This window comes from Carcharhinus amblyrhynchos, chromosome 7 (genome assembly GCF_965287045.1).
Source record: "Carcharhinus amblyrhynchos chromosome 7, sCarAmb.v2.hapA, whole genome shotgun sequence".
Classification (NCBI taxonomy): Eukaryota; Metazoa; Chordata; class Chondrichthyes; order Carcharhiniformes; family Carcharhinidae; genus Carcharhinus; species Carcharhinus amblyrhynchos.
The window spans coordinates 37257007-37273277 of record NC_137330.1 but is presented as its reverse complement, the minus strand read 5'-3'; the positions used below and the strand labels follow the sequence as shown (position 1 = coordinate 37273277).

Genomic DNA, 16271 nt, shown 5'->3' with positions numbered 1-16271 from the left:
CAGCCAGACAGCAGGAGCCTGACACAGCCATGCCTGCAGGTTGTTGATAGTGAGAGTCAGGAGACATTTTGGGTGAATCACATTGCCCAAACTAGGATAATCAGGTTTCTGCTGAAGACTAGGCATTTAGTGGTGGACCTGATCAATTCTGCAGAATCTAGAGATTCTGATTTCTATTGGACTCTTACATGGAGAGTGGTGTCTGGACACAGCCGTCAATATGATTCCATGTAAAATGTAGGATCCAGTGAGCAATATGGAAAGATCCAATGTAAGAATTACTGGAGTCATAGGTGCTATGATTAGTGAACAGTGGAATCTACCTGTTGCAGCTGCAGCCAAACCCTAAGAAGCCCAGGTCACTAGCATTATTTTTAATGGATTCACTGACCAGGCCAGTGTTTATTGCCCATCCCTAAATGCTCTTGAGTGTTTTGATAACTGGAATTTTATTCATTTTTTTTAACTCGATGAGAATAAGATGTTATCACTCCAATGCTATTGAACTGTTCCTGCCTATTTCCTGAGCAAAGCATGCCATCTGCTGGTTTTCTAACTAACTGAACAAAACATCAGGACTCATCTCACATTGTTTATTCTTATTTTTAAATGACGATGTTAGAATTTTTAATCAGAAAGGGCTATATAGCCCACACCCTTTCTCAGACATCAATCTCATCCACATACCTTCTCATCATAACTATGCTATCATGGGATATATTTTGGAATTCCAGGGATGCAGGATTGAGGTCTGCAGAATTTTTCAGGAGCAAGGACCAATTTCTATTCAACTAATGGGAATAGTGAGGAAATAGGGAGGTGAGCTGTTCACCAAACACCCTGGAGGGTCAATAATCATTCTGAAGCCACAGAGTCATTGTGCTGAAACCAGTTCTGCTTTCTCATATTTCATACACCATTGTATCTGTAATGAAGTTTCAGAATCAAAAGCTCCCAAATAAAGTACAACCAGCTGAAGGGTTAGAGTTCCTCTTGTGCTTCTCTGAAACTGGTAATTAATGATTTATTCAGAGCAGTTTTCATTTTGTTGGCCTAATAACTTTGATTAATCGTAGAATCATTGAACCTTACAATGCAGGAGGCCATTCAGCCCATTGAGTCTGCACTGACGACAATCCCACCTGGGTCCTATCCCCACGCATTTACCCTAGCTAGTCTCCCTGACACTAAGGAGCAATTTAACATGGCCAATCCACCTAACCCATACATCTTTGGACTGTGGGAGGAAACTGGAGCACCAGGAGGAAACCCAGTCAGACATGGGTGCACAATCCGCACGCACAGTGACCCAAGCCGAGAATCGAACCCGGGTCCCTTGCACTGTGCGGGAGCAGTGCTAACCACTGTGCCACCAACTCCCTTATATTTAACATAAGCATTGTGATAGGCACAAGAGAGAAAAATAATCTAAATCCCGTCAGTGAAGGCTGAAAAGACAATACTGTGAGCCCGCAGGTTGTTGCTAACATGTTATTTTAATTGCAGATTAACTGATTTGCCAGAAACAATTAAATAAAAAGTACAGCAGTTCGACATTTGTTCTTCTGTTTATTCCAATTAAACTAGATCCAGTACAATTCATTATTCTAATAATCCACAGTAGAAATGTTGCTCCTACTGGAAAGAAAATTTTCTGAGAGAGAGATATCTTTTGATTCTAAACTCACAGAGTGCAGCCGAATGGTAAAAATGCACAGTGCCCAGTTAGTTTGGGGATGTAGGGATAAATGTATGATTTGGTGCGCATCTAGAGCTTTGCACCCAGGCAACATGCCTTGGGAACTGGAGTGTGAGGTCAGCATGTCCAACTTGTGGCACAGATACTTGGACAGACCATGCCACCCAAGGCCGTAACATTTTCTCTGTCTACCAAATCCGACATTCAGTTTTAAAGAAAACATAGTTACATTTATATAATGTAACTACGAAATGTATTTTTATAATGTAAGTATAAGAAAATGTAAACAAACAGGAAAAATAAATAAATCAACAAAATTGGTTAATTCTTTGTTAACTTCTCGCTAGGTTTTCAGCAGATATACTACAGAATGAAGGGAGTTATTTAATGTATTTGAGAGACCGATCATTGTGAGCTTTGGGTTAATTACAGAGAGAGATGTCAGTGCTGGGCAATGGTAGCACCAAGTGCTTACCCCCAAGTGGCGTGACAGGGACACAGAGAGCCTGAAATGGTTAAAAAAAATCGCTATGCTGCATTCAGAAAAAAAAAATTTCCTCCTTCCAAAAAAACATGTAAACTATCAATCTAGATACCCCATCACTCAGTACTGATGAGGTGCTCAGAATGTATTGAACCCAGATCAATCTGACCATTTCCTTCCTGATTTGCAACGATTGGCTTCACTTTGGCTCAGGTCTTTTTAGCAGAGCCGGGCGTGACTTTATGGTGTCGGCCACACATCCTTTGTTAAAGCTTGCAATAGGTAAACGTATCAGGACTCAGGTGTGGGTAATGGATGGGAAGTGTTAGTAGAGATGCTGCTTTATGCTATTCTGGAGCTACAGTTATTTGCAGGGATACAGGTTCTGGCAATTCTTTGCTGTCAAACTGGAGAAAGATAATACTGAGAATCACGTTCCATTTCTTGCAGCTAGTGTTAGAAGAACAAAGAGAACAAAGAAATGTACAGCAGAGGAACAAGCCCTTCGGCCCTCCAAGCCTGTGCCATGATGCCCTTACTGAATGAAAAACAAACCTTCTGCCCTTACTTGGTCTGTACCCTTTTATTCCCTCCCTATTTATGTACCCATCCAGATGACTCTTAAATGTTGTTAATGTGCCTGCTTCCACCACCTTCTCTGGCAGCATGTTCCAGGCACCCAACACTCTCTGTGTGAAAAACGTCCCCCGCACATCTCCCTAAACTTACCCCCTCTCACCTTGAACCTGTACTTCCATGTAATTGGCACTTCCACACTGGGAAAAACCTCTGACTATCCACCCTGTCTATGCCATATCAGGTACTCCCAGGTTCGGTGTAACTTAGTAAAACCCACTCCACTTAACAAACTGTCTCAGTCCTAATCTAAGATGAGCCCCTCTTAATGCACCAATGTGAGATTATTTTATTATTTTGCATATCAACCATCTTCAGAGTCCTGTGACAATCATTATTAATACCAGTTAGCAGCTGTTTAATTCGATAAGACCTCAACCTTTTCAGGCTGGATTGTGCCTGTCAAACAAATGATCAGTTTGCGATGACTTTAAACCCAGGACCCAGAGATGAAGGACACGATTGCCAATGAAATGGTGAATAGAAGGTGGGATGCACACTGGCACAGTGGTTAGCACTGCTGCCTCACAGAACCAGGACCCCAAGTTGGATTCCTGGCTTGGGTCACTGTCTGTGTGGAGTTTGCATGTTCTCCCCATGCCTGCGTGGGTTTCCTCTGGGTGCTCCGGGTTTCCTCCCACATTCTGAAAAATGTGCTGGTTAGGTGCATTGACCCGAACAGGCGCCGGAGTGTGGTGACTAGGCAAATTTCATAGTAACTTAATTGCCGTGTTAATGTAAGCCTTACTTGTGACTGATAAATAAACTTTAACTTTTGCATGAGAGGCTAAAGTCAAAAGGACAGAAAGTTTGGGAGGAGAGATTTATAAAGGTAGCGAGGTTACAGACATAGAGAGGGCGTTACTGTCCAAGGAATTAAATCCAAGAATTAAACCCCCAACCACCAACCTACGTGTCTGATCTCTCCTCCAACCCAACAACCACTGATGCCTCCAACACCTCCAATGTGTCTCCATCTCCAAAATTTACTCTCACCCCCACTACCCTCGATGATTTTGCCAACTCCCTATGGATGTGTCTCTGGCTCTTCTTCACCACCAATTCTCTGGTACCAATGTCTGTGCCAATCACCAGCATGTCTCCAGAATCCCCTCTCCCATTCTACTGTCTCCTCCCAATTGATACATGCATCGCTTCCCCCTCCCTGCACCCCAGCTATGGCCTGGTTCTACAGACTTTCCTAGTAGCTGACAGCCAACCAGCCTTTTAATCTGCAGGAGAGGAAATACAAATATTAATCAGGCACTGCTCTTAATTCCAGCAAGATCTGAAGGAAACCCACTCTTTTGGGTTCCTCAGTCTCTAAAGAGCCCTTCCATGCCAGCCTCTCACCATCCCATGCCCATCAGTGCCACAGCATCCAACTTAATATTAGGGCCTAACTCTCTAATCTAACTATTTCTACAGTAATTCAAGTATTTCCTTGAGCATGTCACCGCTTAATGACATTCTACTTTAATATGGGATAAGCTCCACGTCCAGTTTTCTCTTTCGGTTTTCCTTCTGAAGATGAAAGTCCAGTTGTATTAGTGCCTGACCAAGCTCAGTGTCTATTCTGCTGCCACAGGTCTGGTTTGTGGTATTTGGAACATGGTTAGAGAATTGAGGGATGTACTCAGGGAGCGGTTCATGTATTTTTAGTTGTCCCTGGAAAACAAAAGGTTGGAACAAAATGCATGTAAAGATGTGCAGTCAACACCTTGTTCATTCCTGTAAAATGAGGCCGCAAAGTTAAAATCCCATTGTATTGATTTGTGTTAGAGGATCTGTTAACTGAAGCCTATCCACTCTCTAAAACAAAGCACTCAGCAAACTTTCACATTCAAGACTTTTTGTTAAAACAATACTCATAGGCAGTTTTATAAACACTCTGCAGACCCAAATAAAGTTAATGTCCTCCCAGAAATGATCATTTCCATCAAATCATACATCACCCAAATGGGGTGGCACGATGGCACAGTGACTAGCATTGTTGCCTCACAGCGCCAAGGACCCGGGTTCAATTCTGCCCTCAGGTCACTGTCTGTGTGGAGTTCGCATGTCCTCCCCGTGTCTGCATGGGGTTTCCTCTGGGTGCTCCAGTTTCCTCCCACAGTCCAAAGAAATGCGGGTTAGGTGGATTGGCCATGCTAAATTGCCCCTTAGTGTCAGGGGATTAGCGGGGTAATTGTGTGGGGTTACGGGAATATGGCTTGGGTGGGATTGTGGTTGGTGTAGATTCAATGGGCTGAATGGCTTCCTTCTACACTGCAGGGATTCTATGATGCTATAAAATGTCATCTCGTAATACCTTGCGTAAAATAAAGTTTGCACTGACACTTCTATCAGGATGACACTCTTTGATTTCACCAGAGCTGGTGGTAGCCTGCTACAGATCAGTTCGGGGTTCCTGACATCTCAAAAGGAAATCAAGTCAGACAGCAGCTCCTCAGCAGCCGCCAGGCCAGTCTGGCACAGCCAGGTTTCTGGCACCATCGCAGCTACTGGTTGAGCTGAAGGTGAGAGAGCAGACACATAGCCACCCTGACAGACAGCCACAATTTCCAGTGCTGGACATGGCCCCATCCTCATTAACAGGCTACAGCTCATCACACCCACTGATGTGAAGGGGTGCAAACTGCAGTAAAAGAGCGAGGCCTTAAAAAACCATGTCACTTTTATCCATTCGCTAAGCTATTGCAGTCAATGAACATTCACATTAAGGACTTGTTATGATAACATACTCATGGGCTGTTTTACAAACAGTCTGCAGACCCAATTACTGTTAATAACCTCCCAGAAAACCTCATTTCCATCAAATTGGGGTGGCATGGTTGCACAGTGGTTAACACTGCTGCCTCACAGCGCCAGAGGCCCAGGTTCGATTCCTGGCTTGGGTCGCTGTCTGTGTGAAGTTTGCACATTATTCCTATATCTGTGTAATTCCTGTGGGTGCTCTGGTGTCCTTCCACACTCCAAAGATCTGTGGGTTAGGTGGATTGGCCATGCTAAATTGACCCTTAGTGTCAGGGAGCAGGGTAAAAACATGGGGTTACGGGAATGGGGCCTGGGTGGGATTGTGGTTGGTGCAGGCTCAATGGGCCAAATGGCCTCCTTCTGCACTGTAGGGATTCTATGATTTTATGAAATCATATGTCACCCAAATGTCATCCTATAATAACTATCATAGCAAACAGATTACACTAATACCTCTATGAGGGTGATACTCTGAGAGGTGGATGCAAAAGTCTGGACAGCAAATGTCTGAGTTTCCATCATAGCTGGAAATGTTGGTGATGCAAACAGCTGCTGCCAGGCTGCTGCATGCAGTGATGGTGGAAAAGGCTGCATGCTGCAGGTTTGATGACAGAATGGAAATGCCAGGCAAGAGAACATTGCCCATGTTGGCTGTGGATTCCTCCAGTGTGTCAGACATGGTGCTGAAGGTCTTCAGCAGGTCTGCCAATACCTTATTCAATCACTCAGATACATCAATGATTTTTCTTCATTGGCAGGACACGGGACGTCCACGTCTTTGGTAACTCAGCAGAATTAGAAGAGGACAGATTGTCTCCTGTGTTTGTGCTGTCTCCTGTACCTACTGAATTGTGCAGTGTGCTTCATCAAGTACAGACCCCCTATTATTCACCATCTATTACCCCCGGGTGATAATGTTTGTGATGTTGCTTAAGAGATATGCATTGAAAAGCAGTAAGTCATAGGCATGTGTTCTTTGTTTCAGTGCAGGAGAAAGCTTCAGGAGGGCATGACATGTATATTTAAAACTTGGAAGGGGTAAATTCAGAAAGACACTTGCTATAGGAGAGATGATCATATAAAGAGATGTATATAATTGAGATGTAAAGAGCGAGAGAGAGTGGAAGCTGCAAGATATATTTTTCTTGGAGACTGTGTGACTTTTCTGTTCACAGCAGTGCATCAGAGATGGTAAGTATATGTATTGAGTGCCTCACTTTTTGGGGTAAAACCATTCTATCTCCATTGACCTTCAAACATCTATTACAAATTCAGCCCAGGTCTTTGCATGTAGATGGGAATGTGGAATTTGAAACACAAGCAGATCAGACGCCATCTTCTTTAACTTCTTTAACAAATTCTTTAACTCATCCCACTTTCTCCAAATTAAAGGAGTAGTAATGAGTACCTGCATGGGTCCCAGCTGCGCTTGTCTCTTTATGGGGTATGTGGAACATTCCTTATTCCAGGCCTACACAGCTCCCCTCCCACAACTCCTTTATTGCTACAATGATGACTATTTTGGTGCTCTCATCCAGACCTCAGAAAAAACTTCTTAAAAATTGAGCTTTGACAAAGGCTCATCTGGACTCGAAGCGTCAGTTCTTTTCTCTCCATACAGATGCTGCCAGCCCTGCTGAGAATTCCCAGCATTTTCTCCTTTGGTTTCAACCATCATCTTATTGAGTATAATCCTTCGAACTGAGAGACTGGGATAGAGCTAGAATCAGGAACTGCAGTACTCTATGCTTTCAGTCTCACTTTGACACATTATGAACAGATAATGGTGGGATTAAAAATATATTATTTTACCTTATTAATATATTACACATAATATATTGTTTTTGTATAATTTTATAAATTATTATTTTCATATTTAAAAATCTTAAGACTGAGAATATATCAGCAATACAAATATGCTGCAAGTGTGAAATGCTTCAAAGGCAGACTTAAATATGAGTCACTGATTCCTTTGTGTTACACATATATATTAATTGCAATCCTTACCTTGGCGTCATAATCTTTGAGAAAGCTCCAGTTATTCTCCCTGATAAGACAAAGGACAAAATGTTAATATAGTGGGCACTAACGTGGCAACATGGCAAAGGAAGGTGTCAATGTGATAATTAAAACACAAATATGTTTTCTGGACAAACCAATTTCTTTGAAGATGATGGCTTGGCTTCAGAATTAGAAAGATAATTTGAAGATCAGATCAATCATACCCAAGCAACAGACATGTAACTCCAAAGATATGCCGGTTAGGTGCATTAGCCATGCTAAATTGCCCCTTAGGGACCTGGGGTGGATAGGTCAGAGGGATTAGCGGGGTAAATTTGGATAGGGTCTGGGTGGGATTGTTGTCAGTGCAGACTGGATGGGCTGAATGGTCTCCTTCTGCACTGTAGGGTTTCTATGATTTTAAGTAAACAAAGGTCAGAACTTATTTACAGAAAGCATAATAGTTTGCAATAATCCCAAAGATTATGTATGTTGTTCCAGTCTTGTAATTGCCAAACTATAATAACACATTGTACTAGTACAATTACAGGGGCAGTTTTATTTTGTAATTCCAGGCACAGACTGTGTAAATTCACAATAAGTTACGCAGTTGTATGATATCGTGTAACGACAAGTTAGGACAGACGGATGTTGTTACCTAAGTGAATTAATCCTTCACAAAAACAGTACTTTATACACATTACATCATGAAATGAAGTTATGTATTGAGTGGCTAAGCATCACGTGGTGAAAATGAAACAAAAGAAGTATCTGTGAAAGTGGTGCTGAGACTAACCAATAAAGCTGCATCGATCTGAGAAAGTATCACGAAGTAGCTTGATTGGTGATGAGAAAAGCCCTCTGAGTCAAACCCTCCCTGCATGCTGCGCTTGAGACAGCTGCGCTGGAGCACCGACTGATGCCTGCCTGTTTCTAGAATGTACCTTTACAAAGGAGGTCATGAAAAAGACGCATTGGTTTTTGTTGAGGTTCATCCCAAGCAGCTCTGTGATGCAGGACGTTGTGCTCTGCAGCTGTTCACAGAGGGTGCGTTCTGAGACTGGCATCGATTGCTCCTGGAGTACCATCATAGAATCCTACAGTGCAAAAGGAGGCCATTTGGCCCATAAAGTCTGCACCGACCACTATCCCACCCAGGCCCCATCCCCATGACACCGTGTATTCATGTATTTACCCCAGCTAGTCCCCCTGACACTAATGGGCAATTTAGCATGGCCAATCCATCTAACCTGCACATCTTTCATCTTAGGTGAAAGTCAGCTTCTGGTCTGCCTGAAACTTGTTAGTCTTCCAATGCAAAGATCCATCAATAACAGGGTGTTACAGATTGGCATATTCCAAAGCCCTGGACTACGTGTCAAGGTATTCAATAAAGCAATCACTCCACAAGCTCAATGGGGAAAGGAGACTGTCTAAGGACCTTCTGCCATAGTATACCAAGGGACAGGAAACTATGCAAATGGCCTGAGCGATGACCTAGTGGTACAATCGCTAGACTATTACTCCAGAAACTCAGCTAATATTCTGGGGACTTGGGTTCAAATCCCGCGGCAGGTGGTGGAATTTGAATTCAATAAAAAAAACCTGAAAAAATCTACTGATGACCATGAAACCATTGTCGACTGTTGGAAAAAAAAATCTAGTTCAATTATGTCTTTAGGGAAGGAAATCTGCCACCCTTATCCGGTCTGGCCTACACGTGACTCCAGCCACAGCAATATGTGGTTGACTCTCAACTGCCCTCCGGCAATTAGGGATGGCAATAAATGCTGGCCAGCCAGTGATGCCCATGTCCCAAGAAGGAATGAGAAAAACCCTTTGGGTAGTATCTTTGTTATGAAATGTATATTGTAAATGTTGTAAATATCACAGACAATTTTGTTTTTTATAATTTTATTGAGGCACTTCAGAGTGCCCCATGCTATAAGAAAGGAACCTGAACTATATTGCACTTTTCAGTAATATCCATTCTATTCTGGAATATAGTTTTACCAATTTTTATGAATAAAGTATATTTTGCAGGGTGTGGGGGAAGCAGGCAGAATGGCGTCTGATATTGTTGGACAAAATGCCATGTAGTTTTTTGATGCATCAGGTAGAATGTAAGTTTGTATTCAGAATGGGACATCTCCTCCACATTATCTGGAATTTGCACACTTGCCACAGTTCTCTGGTTTGGGAGGTCACACATCTAAAGCAGAGTTTTACCTGTCAGCAATGTAGATGTGGAATTTGGGCACTCACTCACCATTATGGGAGAGGAGGGGAGCACAGACCAGGGTCATGGTGACATAATCAGACAATGGCATGGGCTTGAAGTACCAGTCGCTCCTATTCTGTCAGTCTTTTTCACACATTTAAAAGTTTTTTTTAATTAGTGTTACAAATAGGCTGAAATTAACAGTGCAATGAAGTTATTGTGAAAATCTCCTAGACACCACACTCTGGCACTGAGGGAGAATTTAACATGGCCAATACACTTAACCTGCACATCCTTTGGACTGTGGGAAGAAACCAGAGCACCTGGATGAAACCCACGCAGACACAGGGAGAACATGCAGACTCCACACAGACAGTAACCTGAGCTGGGAATTGAACCCAGGTCCCTGGCACTATGAGGCAGTAATACTGTGCCATTGTGCATTTCTGCTTAAGGATGGGTAGTGTGTCTGATTTGGAAACTCTAATAGAAGCGCTGTATTTTCAAAAAAGTATGACTACAGGGAAAGGAATTTCCCACGCTGAAGAGGAAAGAGCAGGGGAACGGGAATAATTAGATAGGTACTTTAATGAGCTGACACAGCCACGATGGACCAAACAGCCCCCTTCTGTAAGATTGAAAAGAAGTAAATAAAACATCTATCTCAAGCAAATTGTCCTTCCCTAGTAGGAAACAATGTTTGAAACCTTGGTGATTTCTTTGTTATATATATACGTTTTTATAGGGGATCAAGATGGCAATGGAGCATGGCGACGTTTTGCGAGCTGTGTGCGGCACACCCTGTAATTCTATCTTTTACTCTCATTCTATGCTTTTGAAACTCTAACTCTTATAGATTCTCTAATAATGCTCTAATTCAGCATGGACCTACCTTATATTAAGTTGATCTGTCTCTACACCCTAGATATGACTGATGTGGAGATGCCGGCATTGGACTGGGGTTGACACAGTAAGAAGTCTCACAACACTGGATTAAAGTCCAGCTGGTCTATTTGGAATCACGAGCTTTTGGAGTACAGGGATCTCCAAGAAGATTGCGCATATCGACACTTGATTCACCTGATGAAGGAGCAGCACTCCAAAAGCTCGCAATTCCAAATAAACCAAATTTAACCTGGTGCTGTGAGACTTTTTTTTTGTTGAGACTTCTTACTTAGCTATGACTGTAACATTACATTCTGCACTCTCTCCTATCCTTCTCTAAGAACTGCATGCTATGTCTGTACAGTGCACAAGAAATAATAATTTTCACTGTATACTAATACATGTGACAATAATAAATCAATCAACTCAAATTAAAATGCCATCAGCAGAGAAGTGTATTTAAATGAACTTACCATTCTTTGAGCCCTCGCCATTCTGCACGGATTAACTCTCTCCACACTTGATCTTCCTGGACTGTCCCCAGGTATGTGGGCTTGCCCTGGGTTCTGCTGTTCACCGCTGGTTTGCTGTGGCCGGTGAGGATATCAGCGGTCGGCCTCTCTGCCAGACGATAACCAGCCGAGGTGGTTCTGTTGAAATGCAGCTCCTTACTCCCCATCCTGTTGCACGCACAGCCCAGCTGGCACTGTTATTGCTGATCGAGCAACTCCAAGACAAGGCAATGGGGCAGCTGTGATTTGTTTCTCTCTCTCTTTCTACTTTCTCTGTTTGTTGGAGAAATGCCTCTTCTTTCAATCTAGCAGGGAAGATTTCAGCTGAAGCAAAGTAGTTAAAGAACAACCCTCTCCTCTCCGCCCCAGGCGTGTACCAGGCACTAGCAGCTTGTTTACTGTTGCCAGTGGAAACGGGGCTGTGGAGGGAACAGCCAGGCTATTGATAGTGGTTCCTGGGGCAGACCAAAACCACCAGAGTAAAGCATCCAGAAACCAATCAGTCAGGAAGACAACCCAGAGACAGAGAAGCAGGTACACGTAGCCAGAAGGAACCCCTTACTGGTTCCCTGAAGGGGAAAGAAAAACACAGTTCAACATTTTCAAAAAAATCACTCCATCACTGGAGTTAAATTTTAAGGTTTACTACGTTTTACATAAAGTTTAAAGTGTATTTAGTTATTAGTCACAAGTTGTAGGGAAGTCCAGAATCAGGGCTTACAGCCTGAGGATTTGGGGTAGACTATTTGGGACGGAGGTGAGGAGACAGTTCTTCACCCAAAGAGTGGTGAGCCTGTGGAATTCATTACTACGAGAAGTAGTTGATGCCAAACCATTGAACATATTCAAGAGGTGACTGGATATAGCACTTGGGGGGCGAATGGGATCAAAAGTTATGGGGAGAAAACAGAATTAGGCTATTGAGTTGGACAATCAGCCATGATTGTGATGAACAGCAGAGCAGTCTTAAAGGGCCAAATGGCTCTTCTTGCTCCTATCTTCTATGTTTCTACATTCAATAGGCTTACAGTAACATGCAATTAAGTTACTGTGAAAATCCCCTAATTGCCACATTCCGAAGCCTGTTCAGATACAGTGAAGGAGAATTTAGCACAGCCAATGCACCTAATTAGTCTTTTGGACTGTGGGAGGAAACCGGAGCATCTGGAGGAAACCCACGCAGACGTGGGGAGAATGTGCAAACTCCACACAGACAGTGACCCAAACCAGACCTGGGTCCCTAGCACTGTGAGGCAGCAATGCTAACCACTGTGCCACCATGCTGTAGCTGAACCACACATTTCCAAGTTTTACTGTTTTATTTGCTAGAAGAGTTCCTCAGCTGTGGACTCTGCTGCTTATTGTGGGCAGCAAAAAAAAACTGAAGGATTCACACAAAGACTCAGTTGCCTGATAGGTGAGACGTGGAAGTGGGCATGGGGGTGAGGATTTTGAATTGTGTGTATTGCTGGGGCAGAACGTCGAAGGAGGTTCATTGGGACAGTGTGGAAGAATAGAAGCGATGGGGTTTTAGGTGGCTTGGAAACCCACAAGAAGAATTGGAGGAAGGGAAAGAGTGTGGTGATGAGGAAAGAGCTGAGCCCAGAGTGAAGGAAACAATCTGCAGTGGGTTGAGGCAATTGTGGTAGTCGCTACTGAGGTTGAGGCAGGAATGATGCCTCCAAGTGAGGAAGAGCATTGGAAAATCTTCAGAATATCCATAGCGGCTGGGCAGGAGGCTGGAGAGGAGTGGTATTGACAAGGCTGGAGGGCTGAGGGGAGAATGTTGCAGACAGAGGAGATGGGAGCAAAATACTGAGGATGCTGGAAATCTGAACTAAAAACAGAGAATGCTGGAAAAACTCAGCAAATCTGGCAGTACCAGTGAAGAGAACAGTGACAGTGTTTTGAGTCGGTATGACTTCTTCAGAGCTCTGAAGAGTCATAGAAACTTAGAAACTAGAAGCAGGAGTAGGCCAGTCAGTCCTTCAAGCCTGCTGTGCCACTCATTTTGATCATGGCTGATCATCAGATTCAATATCCTGATCCCCCCTCCCTCCCATATCCCTTGATCTCTTTAGTCCTAAGAGCTATATCTAATACCTTTTTGAAATCAGACAACGTTTTGGTCTCAACTACATTCTGTGGTAGTGAATTCTACACATTCACCACCCTCTGGGTGAAGAAATGTCTCCTCACCTCAGTTCTAAAAGGTTTACCCCTTATCCTCAAACTATGACCCCTAGTTCCCCCAACATTGGGAACATTCTTTCTGAATCTATTCTGTCTAACCCTATTAGAACTTTATAAGTTTCTATGAAATCCTCCCTCACTCTTCTAAACTCCAGTAACCGACATAGTATCTCCTCATATTGACAGAGTGGCCATCCCAGGAACCAACTTGGTAAACCTTCACTGTACTCCCTCTATAGCATGGACATCCATCCTCAGATCAGAACATTAAAACTGCACACAATACTCCAGGTACGGCCTCACCAACACCCTGTACAGTTGCAGCAAAACATCCCTATCCCTATCTCTATCAGTAAGGATAGGCAACAGCACCTTCTCCGCGATCATCCTCAATACCGGTGCCACACAAAGCTGTATTCTCAGCCCCCTACTATATTCCTTATACACCTGTGACTGTGTGGCCAAATTCCCTTGCAACTCGATTTTCAAGTTTGCTGACGATACCACCAAAGTTGATATCAAACAATGGCGAGACAGAGTACAGGAATGAGATAGAGAATCTAGTGAACTGGTGCTGCGATAATAATCTCTCCATCAACTTCAACAAAACCAAGGAGATTGTCATCAATTTCAGGGAGCTTAAAGGAGAACCTGCCCCTGTCTACATCAATGCGGACAAAGTAGAAAAGGTTGAGAGCTTCAGGTTTTTAGGTGACCAGATCACCAACAATTTGTCTTAGTCTTTCCATGCCAACACTATAAAGAAAGCCCACCGATGCCTCTATTTTATCAGAAGACTAAGGAAATTTGGCATGTTAGCTACGACTCTTGCCAACTTTTACAGATACACCATAGGAAGCATTCTTTCTGGTTGTACCACTGCTTGGTATGGCTCCTGCTCTGCGCAAGACCACAAGGAACTACAAAAAAAGCCTTGAATGTAGCCCAATCCATCACGCAAACCATCCATTGATTCTGTCTACACTTCCCACTGCTTCGGCAAAGCAGCCAGCATAATTAAGGACCCCAAGAGCCACAGCCATTCTCTCTTGCACCTTCTTCTGTCGGGAAAAAGATACAAAAGTCTAAGGGTCAAGTACCAACCGACTCAAGAACAGCTTCTTCCTTGCTGCCATCAGACTTCTGAATGGACATATCTTGATTTAAGTTGATCTTCCTCTACACCCTGGCTATGTCTGTAATGCTACATTCTGCACTCTCTCGCTTCCTTCTCTATGAATGGTATGCTTTGTACAGCACGCAAGAAACAATACCTTTCACTGTATGCTAATACTTGTGACAATAATAAATCAAATTAAATCCCTATACTCAAATCTTCTCGCTATGAAGGCCAACATACCACTTGCCTCCTTTACTGCCTGCTGTACCTGCATGCTTACTTTCAATGACTGATGCACAAGGACTTTGAGGTCTCATTGAGTCTCCGCCTCTCTCAATTTACACCCGAGTTACCTTGTCTCAAAAAGTTTTACTCTGTTTCTCTCTCCATAGATGCTGCCTGACCTGCTAAGTTTTCCAGCATTTTCTGTTTTAATTTTACATTAGAGGTGATGGGTGTGGGAGTGACTGACCCTGGAGAAGGCAGGAGACAAAGGGGCAGCAGATATAGGTGCATGGGGCCTTTAAAGGCTTTATATGGAATTAGTAGCGGCCTAAGCTTGATGTCTCTATGACCATTCACAGATCTGTCTTGTTTCAAATCACTAAAAGGAAGGTAAACTCATTGATCCTGTTCTCCCAATGGGCAGTCAGACAGAACAGTTCAGTTCTCGAACTTATACTGTTGGACTTTGTCTCATTATTGTCTGCATGGGGCTGGTGAATTTACTGAGTTCATAGCATGGCAGAAATGTGGCATATTAAAATGTCTTCTTTCTGAAAGGTCTGTCTGTGTCTCTGTTTTGGATAGGCCTTCCTTGGCTTGTATTTCAGACCATTGTCAGTAATAATTCTGGTTAGCTCAGCAGCAGTAGATGTCCTCATGGTATCAGCATTGCCTTTTGGCAGGAGTTCCGCAGAAACACCAGGAAAAAAACATGTCTATATGTTTCTTTCAGGGACTTCTGTGGCCCCTCCACTGAAGTTAAGACCAAATGAGAAGCCCCCTTTCCTTCCGAGATTCAATTTCTATGGAGGGTAGTTCTGGAATTTGTGAATGACAGTTTTAATCAATGGCACAATATGATTATGAAACATATCTTTTGATGTTCCTTTGTCTTAGTTTTCATTTCAAAGCAATTTCACTTTACCCTGGTTCTTCAGTAAATTTCTAATTCACCTGACAGCTGATAAACTGGGTCAATGGAATAGCCAGTGACATATCTGCATGATTCTATGTCTAAAGTTTACGTCATATATACAGGTCAATTTGATGAGTTTGACCTCTAAGAGCCATGAGAGCCTCAAGGTATTTTACTATTCGGCCGCAGAGACAATACCAATTTAGTTCATGTTTTGTGCAGCTGCTTTGCTTTTGAAATATGTTCAGCAGGTCTGGTAGCACCTGCGGAGAGAGAAACAGAGTTAACATCTCAGGTCAATGACTGTTTTGACAGAACTGGAAGAGGTATGTGACAGGTTTGAAGCTGAGGCAGTGAAAGGTGGCAGGAGAAGAACAAAAAGGAAGTCCAGTGATAGGGTGCAAGGCAAGAAAGATTAAATGACAAAAGAGATGATGGTATAAGACAGTTCGTGATTGTTCTGAGGACGGGTAAAGAAAGAAAAGGTGAGTGTAGAGCAGTGGCTCCCAACCTTCGGGACGATCCTATTTTCTTGTCTTGCCGGTCGATGGCTGGCAGGCTGGTAAGATCATGAGAGAGACAAAAAGGTTTGCACCTGGTTTTTTTGCCTCTCACAATCTTA

The 16271-nt window shown here is 43.1% G+C and overlaps 1 protein-coding gene across 1 annotated transcript; it reads right to left on the bottom strand.

The window, feature by feature from the left end:
- Window positions 1-2496: 2496 nt before the first annotated feature.
- cimip5 (ciliary microtubule inner protein 5) lies at window positions 2497-11570 on the bottom strand. The gene is made up of 3 exons (XM_080193254.1): window positions 11157-11570; window positions 7584-7623; window positions 2497-4487 (listed from the first exon to the last, which is right to left on the bottom strand). The coding sequence occupies exons 1-3, from the start codon at window positions 11360-11362 to the stop codon at window positions 4296-4298; spliced, it is 438 nt and encodes a 145-aa protein (XP_080049380.1). The 5' UTR covers window positions 11363-11570; the 3' UTR covers window positions 2497-4295.
- Between the last annotated feature and the right edge of the window lie 4701 nt (window positions 11571-16271).